At 41.2% G+C, this 16,361-nt stretch overlaps 1 protein-coding gene across 1 annotated transcript in view; it reads left to right on the top strand.

Annotated features, from left to right (window-relative positions):
• Positions 1-16,361, top strand: part of LOC103199576 (nuclear body protein SP140-like protein) — a gene marked incomplete at its 5' end in the record, with an annotated part of 36,192 nt that overhangs the window by 19,584 nt on the left and 247 nt on the right. Inside the window, 9 exons of the mRNA XM_042780912.1 lie at positions 3,158-3,232; positions 4,506-4,610; positions 10,921-11,063; positions 12,166-12,213; positions 12,884-12,925; positions 13,985-14,100; positions 14,807-14,915; positions 15,195-15,269; positions 15,476-15,625. Coding sequence (XP_042636846.1) covers positions 3,158-3,232; positions 4,506-4,610; positions 10,921-11,063; positions 12,166-12,213; positions 12,884-12,925; positions 13,985-14,100; positions 14,807-14,915; positions 15,195-15,269; positions 15,476-15,625 — 863 coding nt within the window. The remainder of the gene's footprint in view (positions 1-3,157; positions 3,233-4,505; positions 4,611-10,920; positions 11,064-12,165; positions 12,214-12,883; positions 12,926-13,984; positions 14,101-14,806; positions 14,916-15,194; positions 15,270-15,475; positions 15,626-16,361) is intronic.

The following is a 16,361-nucleotide window of genomic DNA, read 5'->3' as shown; positions in this document are numbered from 1 at the left end:
TGTAAGCATACAATTATTACATAAAAGAGACAGAGATAGAGATAAATAGAAAAAAAAAACACTGGAAATTGGCCCATAAAAATATATAAGTTGTTACATTTGGTCACTGGAATATAGCTGATGTTTGTATTTTTATTTGCTTAATATACAAGTGTATATTTAAAATACTAAATGTTCAACATCTCAGTAATAAAGTATTATTTAAAAGGTATATGCAAACTCATGAGTACAGTGTTCTACTAAAAAAAAAAACCTTCCATATGAGTCCTAACAGTCAACAAGTACTCTTAAGCAAAGATGAGAAGATAAGGGAGCAGGGAAACTAAAGTACTGGAAACAGAACAACCAAAACACAAGTAAAGAGAATGTGGACACATTGTGAAAAATGGAACTAGTGGCAATGAATAATTTGTGTAGAAGTTGTCGAATGTGGACCTAGTTGACTGCATAAACTCACCAAAAGCACAATAAAATATTATTTTTAAAAAAATGATAACACATAAGCAAATCCAAATAAAAGATATATGCAAAAAAATAATTAGGAAGACATTTTGAACAAGATAGTCATGGTTATCTTCAGATGGTGATCTTTCATATTTTTATTTTCCAAATTTCTTATGATGTATGTGTATTACTTATAAGCAAATGCCTGAAATCTTGTTCATGTTAGTAATGGTCCAAGGGATTCCTTTCTTTGAGACAATGAGATCTAAAGCCCACTTCCCAATTTGTTGCCCATTTTCAATCAGTAGATCTGTATGTTGAGATTTTAATCCAATAGAAATTACTAATATTCATCAATCTGTATATCTTATGTTCTGGCCATAACATACATGGCTGCCCTGTTGGTGAATGAGTATATTTTTGGTTGGAAAGAAGGGCAAGCCTTTCTCTGGGAAATAGGAGGAGGGGGCATGATCACTTTCTTCTTGTATGCCACTTTTGCTTGACCCTCACTCAATAGCTGATGGTTTGGGTCCATCCAAAGTTGGGCAGATGAAAGAGGGAGGACATGGAAGGGTCTGGAATTAACTTATTTGAAAAACACGTCTGTGAAATGACATTGTGCCCCGTGGAAATGGAAGAAGCACCATGGCCTGCTTTTACTCCCATGAGATGCTTACCATCAGCTCCACCACAAATAAACCTGCTGTAATATAAAAAGCCAAACCAAACGCACTGTTATCAAGTCGGATCTGACTCATAGCGACCCTTCCTTGGGTTTCTGAGGCTGTATCACTATGAAAGTAGATTGCCCAATCTTCCTTCCGATGAGTAGCTAGTGGGTTTGAACCACCAGACTTCTAGTTAGCAGTCAAATGCCTTAAGCACTATGCCACCAGAGCTCCTTTGCTGTAATATAGGAGGGGCGAAAAAAAGCAACAACAAAGATGTCTGGATGATTATCATTGGGTTGTGAACTTGAACCCTTCAGAAGTGGAGGGAGGAATGCGAGAGAGCATGCTGTAGATGGTCTGGCCTTCCAGGGCCCCTTATCCCTTTGGCATCTTGATTGAGTGCGAAGGTGAGGAGAGCCCCTCAGAGAGCCACACCTGTATGGATGACCTTCTATTGTCTGTTGGCCCCACCTTCCAGAAGGAAGAGTGAGAGAAGGCAAAAACAATAAAGTCTCCCACTGAGGATGAAATTTCCACATGTGCACTAGTTTGTCTTAGCCTTTGACTGTGAATACCTCTAATTCCTACTCTCTTACACAAGTTTATCAATCTTTCCTAGACCTCTTGTTTCAGTTCCTAGTATCTTGCTGAAAAGTTAACAGAATGTCAACTTGCAAGACTGAAACTTATTTAATCTTAGAGAAAATGTCTCTAGTTATCAATATTTGTCCAACGAGGCCATTCTGGTCTTGAGAAGGTGAAAACTCTCACTGTGACTGTCTAGCCTAAACTAGGGAGTAGCATTATGTTACCAAGAAATAGAGTCTTGTTGGATCTGATCAACGTGAGGATCCTTTTTACTTTGCTGGCCCTATGTGTTCATCATCTGCTCATATCCTAAAGCACTTAGGACTAAGGAGTGGGAAAATATTTCTGGAGCCTATACAACCCCAACCAGCACCACCAAATGGTGGTCATTGGAATGGTGCCACTGAATACCAGTAAAAAAGGACAATTAATTACTTTGTCCTCCTGCTTTAGAAAATCAAACGCATTTGAATGATAGTAAACGTTGAGGGGCATGCACACAGCTAAATAACTTGCAAATGGAAGAACCTTCTTGCTGCCACATCTACCAAATTAATCTGATATTACCATTTGAACTAAGGTTTTGCAGTACCCAATTTCTACCATTCCTCTTGGTCAGCCTTCCCCTGGGCAGTTTTTTAGATCCTGATTTCCTTGTCCAAACCCGGGTGGACAGAGCCCTTGGTCACATTTGCTGTCACTTTCAGCACAAATGTATGAAATATCTTCATTGCAGGTGCTGTGAGTGGCATGGGTCTCTCCTGGAGCCCACCATAGGTGCTCCCTCAATGCACAGAGCTCCAGTTTATTTCTCCCTATTGAAGGAAACCTTCAAGGACTTCACTTTATGTTGTCATTTTTGTCTGAATCGTCTCTGGATGCTTGACTTTCTGGAATAGGGGTGATCATTGTCCCTATCTCATATGTTCACTGCAAAGATTAAATAAATAGGTAGGTTTACAAGTGTTTGACATCTGTTAAGCACTTAACACACTGCTGTTTGGTTTATAAGTGAAATTCTAATTGCAATTGCTCACTTTTTTCCTTTGTATACATGAATATGTGAAAAATGAAATATAAGAGGAACCTAAGGTTAACCACCAACATCATGGTAGCTTAAAGGCTTGGGGTTATATATTTTTCTTTTTTTACTAGGCAGGCACTCGGAAAGTTCCTTTTCAAAGGAATTTTTGGAAAACACTAAAAGGGAGCCCTGGTGGCGTAGTGCCTAAGGCATCTGACTGCTAATCAGAAGGCTGGCAGTTCAAACCCACCAGCCACTCTTTGGAAGGAAGGTTGGGCAATCTGCTTCCATAGTGATACCACCTTGGAAACCCAAGGAGGGGTCACTATTAGTTGGATCTGACTTGACTGCAGTGCACTGCATTTTGCATTTTATTATTTGTAATGCTCATCGATGACTATGATTATATTTTTTTCTACTTTCTCAGGAAGAAAGAGAGGCAGACCTAGGAAACATGTAACTCAGAGAAATAAAGCCCCACTGAAAAGGGGTCGACTAAGAGGTAAAGAAGAAAAGAGGAACTCACCTTCAATAACTAGACATCTAAATTCTTGTGCTTTACTCTGATCTTTAGGAATAAGCCAATTTCCCTATTTATTTTATATATAGCTGTGTTAACTGCTGAGAAAAGTATCAAATTTAGCCCATAGGGTGTCAGGAAAAGAAAGATGATAGTACCACAGACAAGGAACTTGGTGATGGATCTGCAACGAGACCTCGGTGTCCAGGGGACGTAGCAGGGCTGCCTCCACTGAGCTGCTAATTTCTGAGGCAGGAATTAGTCCATTGCTATATAAGGGTATAACTCACACATTGTCTAGCTGACCCGCCTCTTGCTACACAGAGAACCACAGTTTGTACACCAAGGGTGGCCTAGTTCTAGTTGGGTTTATGTCCTAAAACTTCCTCTTCAACTGTGTGGGCTTGGACCTGTCACTTGACTTCTTTTGCATCAGTTTCCTCATCTTTAAGTGAAGGAGGTGAATAAAACCAAATGCACTTCTCTGCCCATCCCAGTTCTCATACTCTGTCTAGTTCAAAACTGGTCTCAGGACCATGGACAACTCTCCCTCCACCATGGTGATGAGAAAGCACTGCCTCTACAACTTTGGCTGAAAGGGCAGGGGCAACTGCTCTTCCTCCCGGAGTGAAACCTTTCCCCCTCACTTGCGTGGGACCAGGTTCCAAGTACCTCCACCATATGCAATTTTATGATTATTCTAGAGCTCCCTTGTCTCCTTTTTCAGCCACAGACAAAGCAGAGGCAGGAGAGAAATAAAACTAAGCAGAGAATCAAAATAGAAGGTAGGCACGAGGCCCCATCTCCATGAAGCTGCCCAGTTGTTTTCCTGCTCAGATGGGGAGTCTAGTCAGTGCTCACACTGGGAGATTCAGAACAGTCTCTCACATTGTTTCTAGCTACTTGGACTAGCTGGAGAGCTCCCGTCAGAACATTTATGGCAGCTGTGTATTTCATTGTTGTTTAAGAATCAATGGGGCCAAAGAGATTGGGGGTTAAGATGATTTCATTGAAGTCTGATTTCTCTGCTAAAGCATTCTGTTTTGTGTAAGACTTGAGGGGTCAGATTGTGGTAGTTATGTTACGTTGTTGTATATAAAAATTTGCCACTAGGAAGAAAGACTTTGCAATTCCAGAGATTTGTGGAATAAAGCTCCCTAAGAATCCCTGTATCTTTATGGGAATTACCTCAACAGGAGAGGAGGCAAGGGTGTACAATTGTAAAATGAAACAATGAAGAAATCTTCTTCTTCAGGTTTGAGAAGGCACATGGATGAAACTGTGGATTTTGACTCCCCTTTACTTCCGGTGACCTGTGGTGAGATGAAGGGGACTTTGTATAAGAAGAAACTGGAACAAGGTGGGTTGTATGGTCTTTTGTCATTTGCAACTCCTACCTGAAGGAATCCCAGAATTAAAGGAATTACCCATGTGAGCTTCACAGTGTTAAAGGAATTGGGGTCCAACTTTGGCTTCAGAAAAGGAGGAGAGGATCCCTCAGGTAACATTTGCAACTTTAAAAAAATCATACCTGGTAGGTGCTCGGCCCCACATGAAAGTGTCCTTGAGGATGCCCTGAGAACCAAAGAGAAGTGCAAGAACTTCCAGCCATAGATGGAAACGTCACCCATTTTACTTCGAATCAAGCGTAAAATGGAAGAGGCCCTCAAGCTCCACCTTTGTAACCTCTGTCCCCTCTGGATCAACACCACTAGGCCTGGAGTTTTACATGATGAGATCACAGAACTGAGAACCAGAAACCCTGCATCTCAGCCTCCGCTGTGCTAAGACTGACTGTTTCCTTCTGAGTAGAGAAGGGGACCTTTCTGACCCTGAAATTCCTCATCTGAAAAAGAATATATAATAACCAAAAGCCTCCCTCATGGGGTGGCTATGAGAATTCATGTACAGATTGATGGGAAATGTTTTGTGTTAGAAAATTCTGAAGCTTTGCTAAAACTATCTATTATAATGAACTTTATCTCAGACCTCTCTTCCTTAATATGGCTCTCTGGACAGTACTTAATATAAATATTTGCCTTATGACTAATTTTTTATTGTGGCAATATATAGAGATATATACAACAAAGAATTTCCACTTTAGCACTTCTTACAGGTATAATTCAGTGACATCAATTATGTTCGTCATGTTGTATAACCCTCACCACTATCCGTTTCCAAATTTTTCCATCACCCTTAACAGAAACCCCGCAAGCAATAACTCCCTCTTTTCCCCTCCTTCCCAATAACAGACTGTGGTCTCTTTACACTTGCCTGTTCTACACCAGTTATATAAATGGGATTGTACCATATTTGTCCTTTTGTTAGCGACTTATTTCCTGCAGCATAGTGTTTCCAAGGTTCATCCATGGTGTAGCATATAACAGGACTTCATGTCATTTATGGCAGAGTCACAACCCATTGCACATATGTATCATACTTGTTTACCCTTTCACCCTTTTAGTGATGGGCGTTTGGGTTGTTTCCACCTGTTGGCCATTGTGAATAGTGCTGCAATGAATACTGGTCAACATGTATCTGTTCGTATTCTTGGTTTCAGTTGTTTTGGGTATATATCTAGGGGTAGAACTACTAGGTTGCCTGATAATTTTATGTTTATAACTTTTTGAGGAACCTCTAAACTGTTTTCCACAGTGGCTGTACCATTTTACTGTTCCACCAGCAATGGATAAGTGTTCTATTTCTACACATCTGATTTTCTTTTTTTTTTTTTATTATCTTTTCTTGAAACAGCTTTACTGAGAGATAATTTACATACCGTACAATTTTCCCACTGAAAGTGTACGAGTCAGAAATTTTTCTTTCACATACTCACTGGAGGTGCAACCTACTTTCAGAAATGTTTGTCTCCCCTAAAAGAAACCTCATGCCCATTAGCAATCAATCCCCATTCCCACCCCACCCCACCTGCTAGCCTAAAGCAACAGCTAATCTATTTTCTTCTCGACATATTTGCCTGTTCCAGACATATGATATAAGTGGAATCATGTGATATGTAGTGTTTTGTGACTTAGCTCCCTTCAGTTGTTGTGGTCATTAGGTGCCATCGAGTTGGCTCTGACTCATAACAAACCTATGTGCAACAGAATGAAATACAGCCCAGTCCTGTGCCAGCCTCACAGTCCTTGCCATACCCGAGCCCATCGTTGCAGCCACTGTGTCAACCCATCTCGTTGAGAGCCTTCTCCTTCTTCACTGACCCTCCACTTTACCAAGCATGATCTCTTCTCCAGGGAATGATCCCTTCTCACAATATGACCAAAGTAGGTGAGACGAAGTCTGGTCATTCTCACTTCCAAGGAACATTCCAGCTGCATTTCTTCCAGGACAGATTTTTTAGTTCTTTTGGAAGTCTATGATACTTTCAGTATTCTTCTCCAACACCACAACTCAAAAGCATCGACTCTTCTTTGGTCTTCCTTTATTCATTGTCCAGTTCTCACATGCATACGAGGCAATTGAAAATACCATGGCTTGGGTTAGGTGCACCTTAGTCTTCAAAGAAACATCTTTGCTCTTCAGCACTTTAAAGAGGTGTTTTGTAGCAGATTTGCCCAGAGCAATGCATTGTGTGATGGCTTGACTGCTGCTTCCACTGGTATTGATTGTGGAACCAAGTAATATGAAATCTTTGACAACTTCAATCTTTGACAACTTTAATCTTTTCTCCTTTTATTGTGATGCTGCTTATTGGTCCAGTTGTGAGAATTTTTATTTTCTTTATGTTGAGGTGTAATCCATACTACAGACTGTAGTCTTTAATTTTCATCAGTAAAGCCTTCAAGTAATCTTCACTTTCAGCAAACAAAATTGTGTCATCTGCATATCACAGGTTGTTAATGAGTCTTCCTCCAATCCTGATGTCATGTTCTTCTTCATATAGTCCAGCTTCTTGGATTATTTGCTCAGTGTACAGATTGAATAAGTATGGTGAGGATACAACCCTGATGAACTCCCTTTCTGATTTTAAACCATGCAGTGTACCCTTGTTCTGTTTGAATGACAGCCTCCTGGTCTATGTACAAGTTCCTCATGAGCACAATTAAGTGTTCTGGAATTCCCATTCTTCTCAATGCTACCCATAGTTTGTTATTTTTGTATAGTCAATAAAACACAAGTAAACATCTTTCTGGTATTCTTTGCTTTCAGTCAAGATGCATCTGACATCAGCAATGATATCCCTCATTCCACGTCCTCTTCTGAATCCAGCTTGCATTTCTGGAAGTTCTCTGTCAATATACTGCTGTAACCATTTTTTAATTACCTTCCAAGATTTTACTTGCATGTGATATTAATGATATTGTTTGATAATTTCCACATTCTGTGGGATTACCTTTCTTTGGAATGGGTACAAATATGGATCTCTTCCAGTCAGCTACCAAGTTGACCAGGTAGCTGTCTTCCAAATTTCTTGGCATAGACAAGTGAGTACCTCCAGCAGGGCATCCGTTTGTTGAAACATCTCAATGGGTGTCCCATCAATTCCTGAAGCCTTGTTTTTCCCCAGTTCCTTCAGTACAGCTTCCACTTTTTCCTTCAACACCATTGGTTCTTGATCTTATGCCACCCCGTGAAATGGATGAACATCAACCAATTCGTTCTGGTATGTTGACTCTGTGTATTCCTTCCATCTTGTTTTGATGTTTCCTGCATCATTCAATATTTTGCCCATAGGATCTTTCAATACTTCAACTTGAGGCTTGAAATTTTTCTTCAGATCTTTTAGTTTGAGAAATGCCAAGCATGTTGCTCCCTTTTGGTTTCTAACTCCAAGTCTTTGTACATTTTATTATAATAATTGATTTTTGTCTTGTTGATCTGCTCTTTGAAATCTTCTGTTTAGCTCATTTATCTTGTCATTTCTTCCATTTGCTTTAGCTACTCTCTGATCAAGAACAAGTTTCAGAGTCTCTTCTGACACCCATTTTGTTCTTTTCTTCCTTTCCTGTCTTTTTAATGACCTTTTGCTTTCTACATGGATGATATTGATGTCATCCCACAATTCCTCTGGTTTTCAGTCCTTGGTATTTAATGCATCAAATCTATTCTTCTGATGGTCTCTAAATTCAGGAGAGATGTAATCAAGGTCATATTTTGGCTTCAGCTTCAGCTTGAACTTGCATATGAGGAATTGATGCTCTGTTCCACAGTCAGCTCCTGGCCTTGTGTTGAGCTTCTCCATCACCTCTCCACAGATGTAGTTGATCTGATTCTGGATATTTTCAAGGCTTATCCATGTTATCAATAGCATGAATGAGTATTTCATTCCTTTTTTTTTTTTTTTTTACCAAATAATACATTACATTGTATGGATATACTACATTTGTTTATCCTTTCATCACTTGAAGTACTTTTTGGTTGTTGTGCATAATGCTGCAGTGAACATACATGTACAACTTATTGTGGAACATATGTTTTCAGTTCTCTTGGATACATACAGAAGAGTGGAATTGCTGGATCATATGGTAACTCTATGTTGAATTTTTTTAGAAACTGCCAAACTGTTTCCATGACAGATGCACCACTTTACATTCCCCTAGGCAATGAATGAGTGTTCCAATTTCTCCACATCATCACCAACACTTGTTATTATCAGTTTTTATGATTGTGATCATGCTGGTGGGTAACACTGCTGATGCCAGATGGATCGTGGGTGAGAGCAGGGAATACCAGAAAGATGTTTACCTGTGTTTTATTAACTATCCAAAGGCTTTCAACTATGTGAATTGAAACAAATTATGGTTAACATTGCAGGGAATGAGAATTCCAGAACATTTAATTGTGCTCACGAGGAACCTGTACATAGACCAAGAAGCTGTTGTTCAAACAAAACAAGGGAATACTGAATGATTTAAAAGGAAGGGCGTGCATCAGGGTTGTATCCTTTCACCATACTTATTCAATCTATATGCTGGCAAATAATCTACGAAGCTGTACTATATGAAGAGGAATGAGGTGTCAGGATGGGAGGAAGACTCACTAACAACCTGTGATATGCAAATGACACAACCTTGCTTGCTGAAAGTGAAGAGGACTTAATGCACTTACTGATGAAGATCAAATACTAGAGTCTTCAGTATAGATTACACCTACACATCAACATAAAGAAAACAAAAATCCTTACAAATGGACCAGTAGGCAACATCATGATAAATGGAGAAAAGATTTAAGTTGTCAAAGATTTCATTTTACTTGGATCCACAATCAACATCCATGGAAATCAAACATCATATTTTACTTAGATCCACAATCAATGCCCTTGGAAGCAGCAGGCAAGAAATCAAACATGTTGCATTGGGCAAATCTGCTGCAAAAGACCTCTTTAAAGTATCTATGAGCAAAGATGTCACTTCAAAGACTAAGATGCACCTGACCCAAGCCATAGTATTTTCAATAGCCTCATATGCATGTGAAAGCTGGACAATGAATAAGGAAGATCTCAGAAGAATTATTGCATTTCAGTTGTGGTATTGGCAAAGAATATTGAATGTACTATGGACTGCCAGAAGAATGAGCAAATAGGAATGCTCCTTAGAAGTGAGAATGGCCAGCCTTCATCTCTCACATTTTGGTCATGTTGTCAGAAGGGACCAATCCCTGGAGAAGGACATCATGCTTGGTAAAGTAGAGGGTCAACAAAAAAGGGAAGGACCTTCAACAAGATGGATTGATTGACACAGTGGCTGCAACAATGGGCTTCACCACAGCAAGGATTGTGAGGACGGTGCAGGACCAGGCAGTATTTTGTTCTGTTGTACACAGGGTTGCTATGAGTTGAAGCTGACTATACCTAGAGTAGAAGCTGACTTTCCTGTGAGTTGAAGCTGTTGTACCTAGGGTCGCTATGAGTCGAAGCTATGAGATGAAGCTGACCACAACAGTGGGTCTGAAACAGTAACTCATTGTGGTTTTGATTTGCATTTCCCTAATGACTAATGATGTTGAGGACATGACTATCTTTTATATATGTTAACTTTTCATCTGGGTAACATTTCATAGTTATTTAATATCAGCTATCCATGAAATCCGAGCGGTGTTTCATTCTGTTGTACAAAGGGTCACTATGAGTTGGAGCCAACTCGATGGCACCTAACAAAAAAACAACATCCATGAAATCATGGCATGAAAATCTTTTTCAATAATGACATCAAACCGGGTGAAAAGTCATGTAATAGAGGATGCAGATGTTTCTGTGGTGACACGAATTTCAGGGCACCCACGTACAATCTCCATCACAGAACGTGAAGGCCAGTTCCTGATTCTGCCTCTACATTGGCCCCCAGGGCCAGCTGGAGGCTCTGGCTTATTCTCTATCCGCAGGATTCAATAGCAAATTGAAATTCTCTTGTCTTTGGAATCTTCTGGTCTTCCCTCATAAGTTATTTGGAAATACTTTCAAAAGATCTGTTTGGAAGTAATTTTCACCCTTTTCGAGCATGAAATCAAAGAAACATGCAGGCATAGCAAGAATCTGCTTTGAGGGCCATTTCAGTGTAAGTTTAGGTGTCTGTAAGTCTAAGAGAGGAGGACAGACACTCCTGTTATTGATCTTGAGCCCAAATTGGTTGACTCCAAATTCATTGTGATGGGAGCCCCAATCTGAGCTCTAGGGACAGAGATCTCAGGATCAACTTCCCCTGATCTTACAGGAACCTCGGAGAAGTGTATACAGTGTGAAGATGAAACCTGGCTCACCCTTGGGGAATTTGAAATCAAAGGTGGCTATGCGAAATCAAAGAACTGGAAGCTGAGTGTGCGCTGTGGCGGACAGTGCCTACAGAGGCTGGTGAAGGTATTCCATGAAAAGGGGCAGGGGACATGCTCTACCTTGTTGCATCTTAATAATGAGGTTACTTTTACTCACCAAATATTTTCTGAGTTATAGCTAAAGCACTGAGGCCCCAAGTTTCTATCTCACTTGGCACAGAAGGCCCCACCTTCTTAGCCATAGCATAGTCTTGCACATCAATGCTGTAAGAGGGTCCCCTCAGGAAAAGATATGTGAGCTCATAGGAGGGAAAGGTTATATTGATTTGGGTGCCTGCAGAAAACTTTACGCATTGAAAGAAGAAGAGTTGACAGCATGAAAACCAGAGCCAAGATTGGGCTGGCTTTCTAGGCTTAAGTAAATAGGTTATGGACAGTAAGGCATGATTTATCAGTGGGGTTATGAGTTGAAACTCGTAGTCTAGACAATGGAGAACAAGTGGAGTCTTTGGAGGAGGGAAATGATGTATTTAAAACATTACTTTAGACAGCCATAGAGCCCTGAAATGACTTCCTGTCTTTCTGCCAACAAGTCCCATACTCAACCTATAAATGCTTACCTCCAGTGTCATCCTCTTTGAATACTCCTTGACTAACCTTGCCCTGGTTATACCTTCCCTATTATAGCTCTTCTTACACTGTTTCATTGTTGTTCTTCCATGCATCCAACTTCTCTATGTACTCACCAAGTTTGTCCATCTTTGTGTGCCCAAGGATGATCACACTGTCTGATACCTAGTAGTCCAGCAACAAGTATGTGTTGCTTGAATTGCCCTAGTACAAAGACTCAAGCCAGAGTGCCAGTGGGAGGAATGGAAAGGAGGTGATTGGTATAAAAGACACTGAGAAGGAAAACCTTTCAGGACTCAGGAACGGACCACAAGGGAAAGGAAAAATGCTCTAAAGATGATTTTCCAGCTACCATCTTTTGAAATCTAGTAGAGGTACAGATGGGGAGAGAGAGATAGTTTCTAATTAGACACTTTGGGTTTCAGCTGCCAGTGGGACTTCCAGGTAGAAATATTTGAGGTGGAGATTGGAAATGTCAAACACATAAAATAGAAACACAGAGTAACCACGTACTGGGATCTTTTTTTTTTTTTTTTTTTTTTTTCTTTATCTATCAGGAAGGATTTCTACCTAATCCTCCAAGAACCTATAACAGGAGAAAAAAGGTGAGTATTATATAACTTTCTGCAAGCTCTCATCGTAGAACTGATTTTACTGTACAAAACTTATTTTGTGGTTTCTCAGTGTAGAAATTATGAAGCTCCTTTCTTTTGGTGTGTGCCTTCAGAGTTGCTACTTTGAACAATGTTATATATAAGACCAGGTCTTCCTTGGATATTACACTATTTGAAATGGAGGTAATGATAAGCTATCAAACTAAACATCATAGATGGGTTTTAGCAATAGAAGTAGATGCCATAAGAGTGTCAAAGTTGGAAAGGCAAGCATGATTATAAGGTGATAAAATCATCTTGAACCCAGATCCTGTTTTTCATTAATGTCATAGTTTTCTACTTTGATGAAATCTGATGCTGCAAAACCTTCCTCACAGTCCTTCAGATTACCCCAGTGTGGTAAACAGTTTAACGTGGGACATTATGAGACCATATAGAGCAGGGGTGGAAATTGCATTGGGCTAAACTGTGGTACTCTGGAACTTTTATTCTCCTAGTAGAGACATAGAGATATGGTAGACATAGATACTATAGACACAGTAGAGAGATGGAACAAAGGATAGACTGGATTGAATCCCTTGAAGAGATGGCTATTCAAATAAATGATGGATGCAACAATCATATTCAATATTGTCACTCAGTCTTTCTCTCTTTCCAGCAGGGAAGACTGGAGCCGCATGACGATGACTTAGATGACCCTTATGTAAGTACTAACTCCCTAACCAGCAGGATTAAATTTTCACACTATAAGTTAGAGGTATGCTTCAAGAGACCAGGAGGAAATGTTGGATGGACATAGGAATGCACATGAGTAAGAAGAGAGGCTGAACATCTGGACGCTGGAGACATAAAGATGTAACTGGAGCTGTGAGAGTGATTCTAATCAACTGGTGGTGATAAGGTCTAAGGACAGAAATCTGAGGAATTTTGTCCTTTTAAGTTTTTGTGGAGGAGAAGGATCCAGAAAGGAAACAGATACAGCAGCAAAGCTGACAGAATAAACCCAGGGAGTGAAGGTGCAAAATCAGATGTGCTTGGAGAAGAATGGTCCATGGCAGGGAATGGTGACCACTGTCCCCCTACCACCTCCTGCTCCTCCACCTTCCTTCCCCCACTACTCATCAGTGAGTGAGTCAGTCTCCAAGCCTATCTCATCTTGGGCTCCAAAGACAGTCACAAGATGGGAGGTACTCACCAGTTTTTCTTATGTTGTCTCCACTCATTCAAAGAAGGTAGAACCAGGGAAGTACCTGCACACGTATTGCTCAGAAATTTTCTGATTCACATGTGGATACTAATTGTCATGAGCAAAGCCACTGGATGCACAGTCACTGACCAGTTCTTTGGAATGAATACACAGTGTATGTGTCAGTCTCTTTATACTTAGTCTACAAACTCTTTAGTTTTAATATAACAAACAGAATGTAGTGCTTTCTAAAAGTGTAATCTGCTATATTAAATTCTCAGTAAATCACTCTTCCATGAGTCAATTTAGTCACTGTGTTATAGGCAAAGGGATTTAATAGGACCTTGTTTTATAAGAAGGCCTTTTCTGGTCTGACACAACAGCTGTCTCCTCCTGAACTTCACTGCAGACCAGAATGTCTTCTCTGGAATCTCCACTCAGTGTTGTTCCTTAATTTCTAAGGGAGAAGCATGTCCATGTCCATGTCCATGTCCATGCCCATGCTGTGCACACAATGGCAATGTATTCTAAAGACCTCCCTGATCCCAATGATCCAGGCATTATTTCACCTTCCAGCCAGAAAACTCAGATGATTGTGAGGTGTGCCGGCAAAGGGGACAGCTGTTCTGCTGTGACACTTGTTCAAGATCCTTTCATGAGAATTGTCACATTCCACCTGTGGAAGCTGAGAGGTCAGTGAGATACAGTTCCTGTTACCTCCCTTCTTATAAGAGGTGCCTCCTCCTGCTGAGAACACTCACTTTGCAGACTTCTTATGTATAGATGGGGAAGGAGCAAGGTCCTTGGGTACCAGGATCTACAAGTGTGATCCCAAATTGTTTAATGGACTGGCAGCAAGAGCTTACTACTCTTTGTGTATCAAAGTCCCCTCCTTTGTGACTTTGAGAACTGACTGGATCCTTTTACTTTTGTCCTGTTATTGTCCATTCTTAGACATATGTATCATGGACTTCTGTCAAAAAAGGAAGGGGAGAGAAAATGCCACTTATTTGTGTTCTGTGCTTATTTAGAAAAGGCAAGAAAGAAACCTCACCTAACTCCTGTTTTCACCCTGGTGCCATCAGTCTGATCAAAGCCCAAGTATTCTAGAGGTTGAGACCCACTTCCTGAAACTCAGGCCTGGCAGGCAGGGCTCCTGGTTCTCCTAGCAGCTCAGAGAGAGGAAGAAGAGACCATCACTCATCATCATACCACAGGGGCTGACACCCCTATTACTACCACTGATAGAGGGGGTCATTGGCTTGAGGCCCCCTGTAGGGGTCTAGGACACTCTGAGAGGCATCCCCACAAGGCTGAACCCACTGGCCAATGGCAACCATGGGAATGGTGGCTGTCTCCAGGACCTTGGCCCTGCTCACTTTCTGCCTGACCTCTCAGGACCCCATGGAGCTGCATCTTCTGCATGATGAAAGATTTTTCAGGAAGTCAACAGTGTCAACAGGAATCTGAGGTCCTGAAGAGGCAGATGCTACCTGAAGAACAGTTGGTGAGTTGACTACAAACTACAAAAAAGTCTTCTCTTTTCCCTTCCTACATGAGCAGAGCACACAAAACACCCAAAGGGAGTGTGCTCTTCCAAGTCATACCTGAATCATGGTGTTTTGACCACCGAGACTTGTTATCCAGCCATTAATGTCTGTTTCCGAGATGTGCTCATGGCTGGGGAACTTTCTGGTTGACTGGTTTGCACCATGGCTTCGGCATGGGCATGGGCTGGGCTCATTCCTCCAAGCTGCTTTCCACTTACAACCTCCTTCTTTTACAGAAATGCGAGTTCCTCCTCTTGAAGGTCTTTTGCTGCTCAGAGAACTCCTTTTTTGCCAACATTCCATATTATTATGTAAGTAAAAACACACCATGATTACAGGCTGCCGTGATGTTATGAGTCCCTGAAAGTGTCATGGATGGGATTTGAGACTTGAATTCCATGGAGTGAGAGCACAAGTTGTTACCTTTTACTTGTTATTTCAACAAGATTTGATGGGGATTCATCAAATAGACATTGAACTGTGCTAGTAACACCACTCTCGGTATCTTTGCCCCCAGGATAGAGAGAGTTCTCAGGTCCTGAAAGAACCCATGTGGTTGAACAAAATCAAGAAGAAGCTGAATGAAAAGGGTTACCACCAAGTGGAGGGGTTCGTGCAGGACATGCGCCTCATCTTTCAGAACCACAGGACCTTCAGAACCTTCGAGGTAGGTGGCTTTCCCCGCTTCCACTTCCTGTCCTTTCTGTTAAGCCACTCTGCCCCTTTCCCTGGGGCCTGGGAAACTTCTCAGCTTCTCTGATGCTGTAGCAAACCTGCATGAGCAAGGGCTCTGGAAGCGAATGACTTTTTTCAGTTCAGTTCCTAAGCTCAGTGTGGCAAAGTGGCAGTGAGCCAACTGGTGTCACTGCAACCAGCACCCTAGGCCTCCACAGCCCCTTTACTCTGTAGAAGTGGATGGAGCTCATAGAGGACTGTACTTCAGCTCTCACCAGGCTGCTTCTCCCCCAAATACACTAAATGAAACTTCTCAGAACTCCCAAAGTTCCCAGGTTCCATTACATGTGAATTTCCCAGTGATGGTCCATGAAGTTAACAGAGGAATGGACATGGGAAAAGGAAGAGGCCATACAGTTTACTTTTGACCCTCTGAACTGCCTTATTGCTACAAAGAGTATAGATTACATTCATAATACTCAGTAAAATAAGTAAGAAATAGGCCCCAAGTGCAGTCTAGCTTATAAGAACTGCTCGTGGTCTCAGGGAACAGAAGAGACTTTTAGCTTCATGAGGTTTTTAGTTTAGCCTTACTTCTGATAGTGTAGTGCCTAAGGCATTGGACTGCTAATCACAGGGCTGGCGGTTCAAACCCACCAGTAACTCCTCCGAAGGAAGATTGGGCAATCTACTTCCATAGTGATACTGCCTCGGAAACCCAAGGAGGG

Source organism: Orycteropus afer, unplaced genomic scaffold (genome assembly GCF_000298275.1).
Source record: "Orycteropus afer afer isolate SDZICR_OR568_19922 unplaced genomic scaffold, OryAfe1.0 scaffold00006, whole genome shotgun sequence".
NCBI lineage: Eukaryota > Metazoa > Chordata > Mammalia > Tubulidentata > Orycteropodidae > Orycteropus > Orycteropus afer.
Note: the sequence above shows the minus strand (reverse complement) of the source record. Positions and strands in the feature narration are given on the sequence as shown.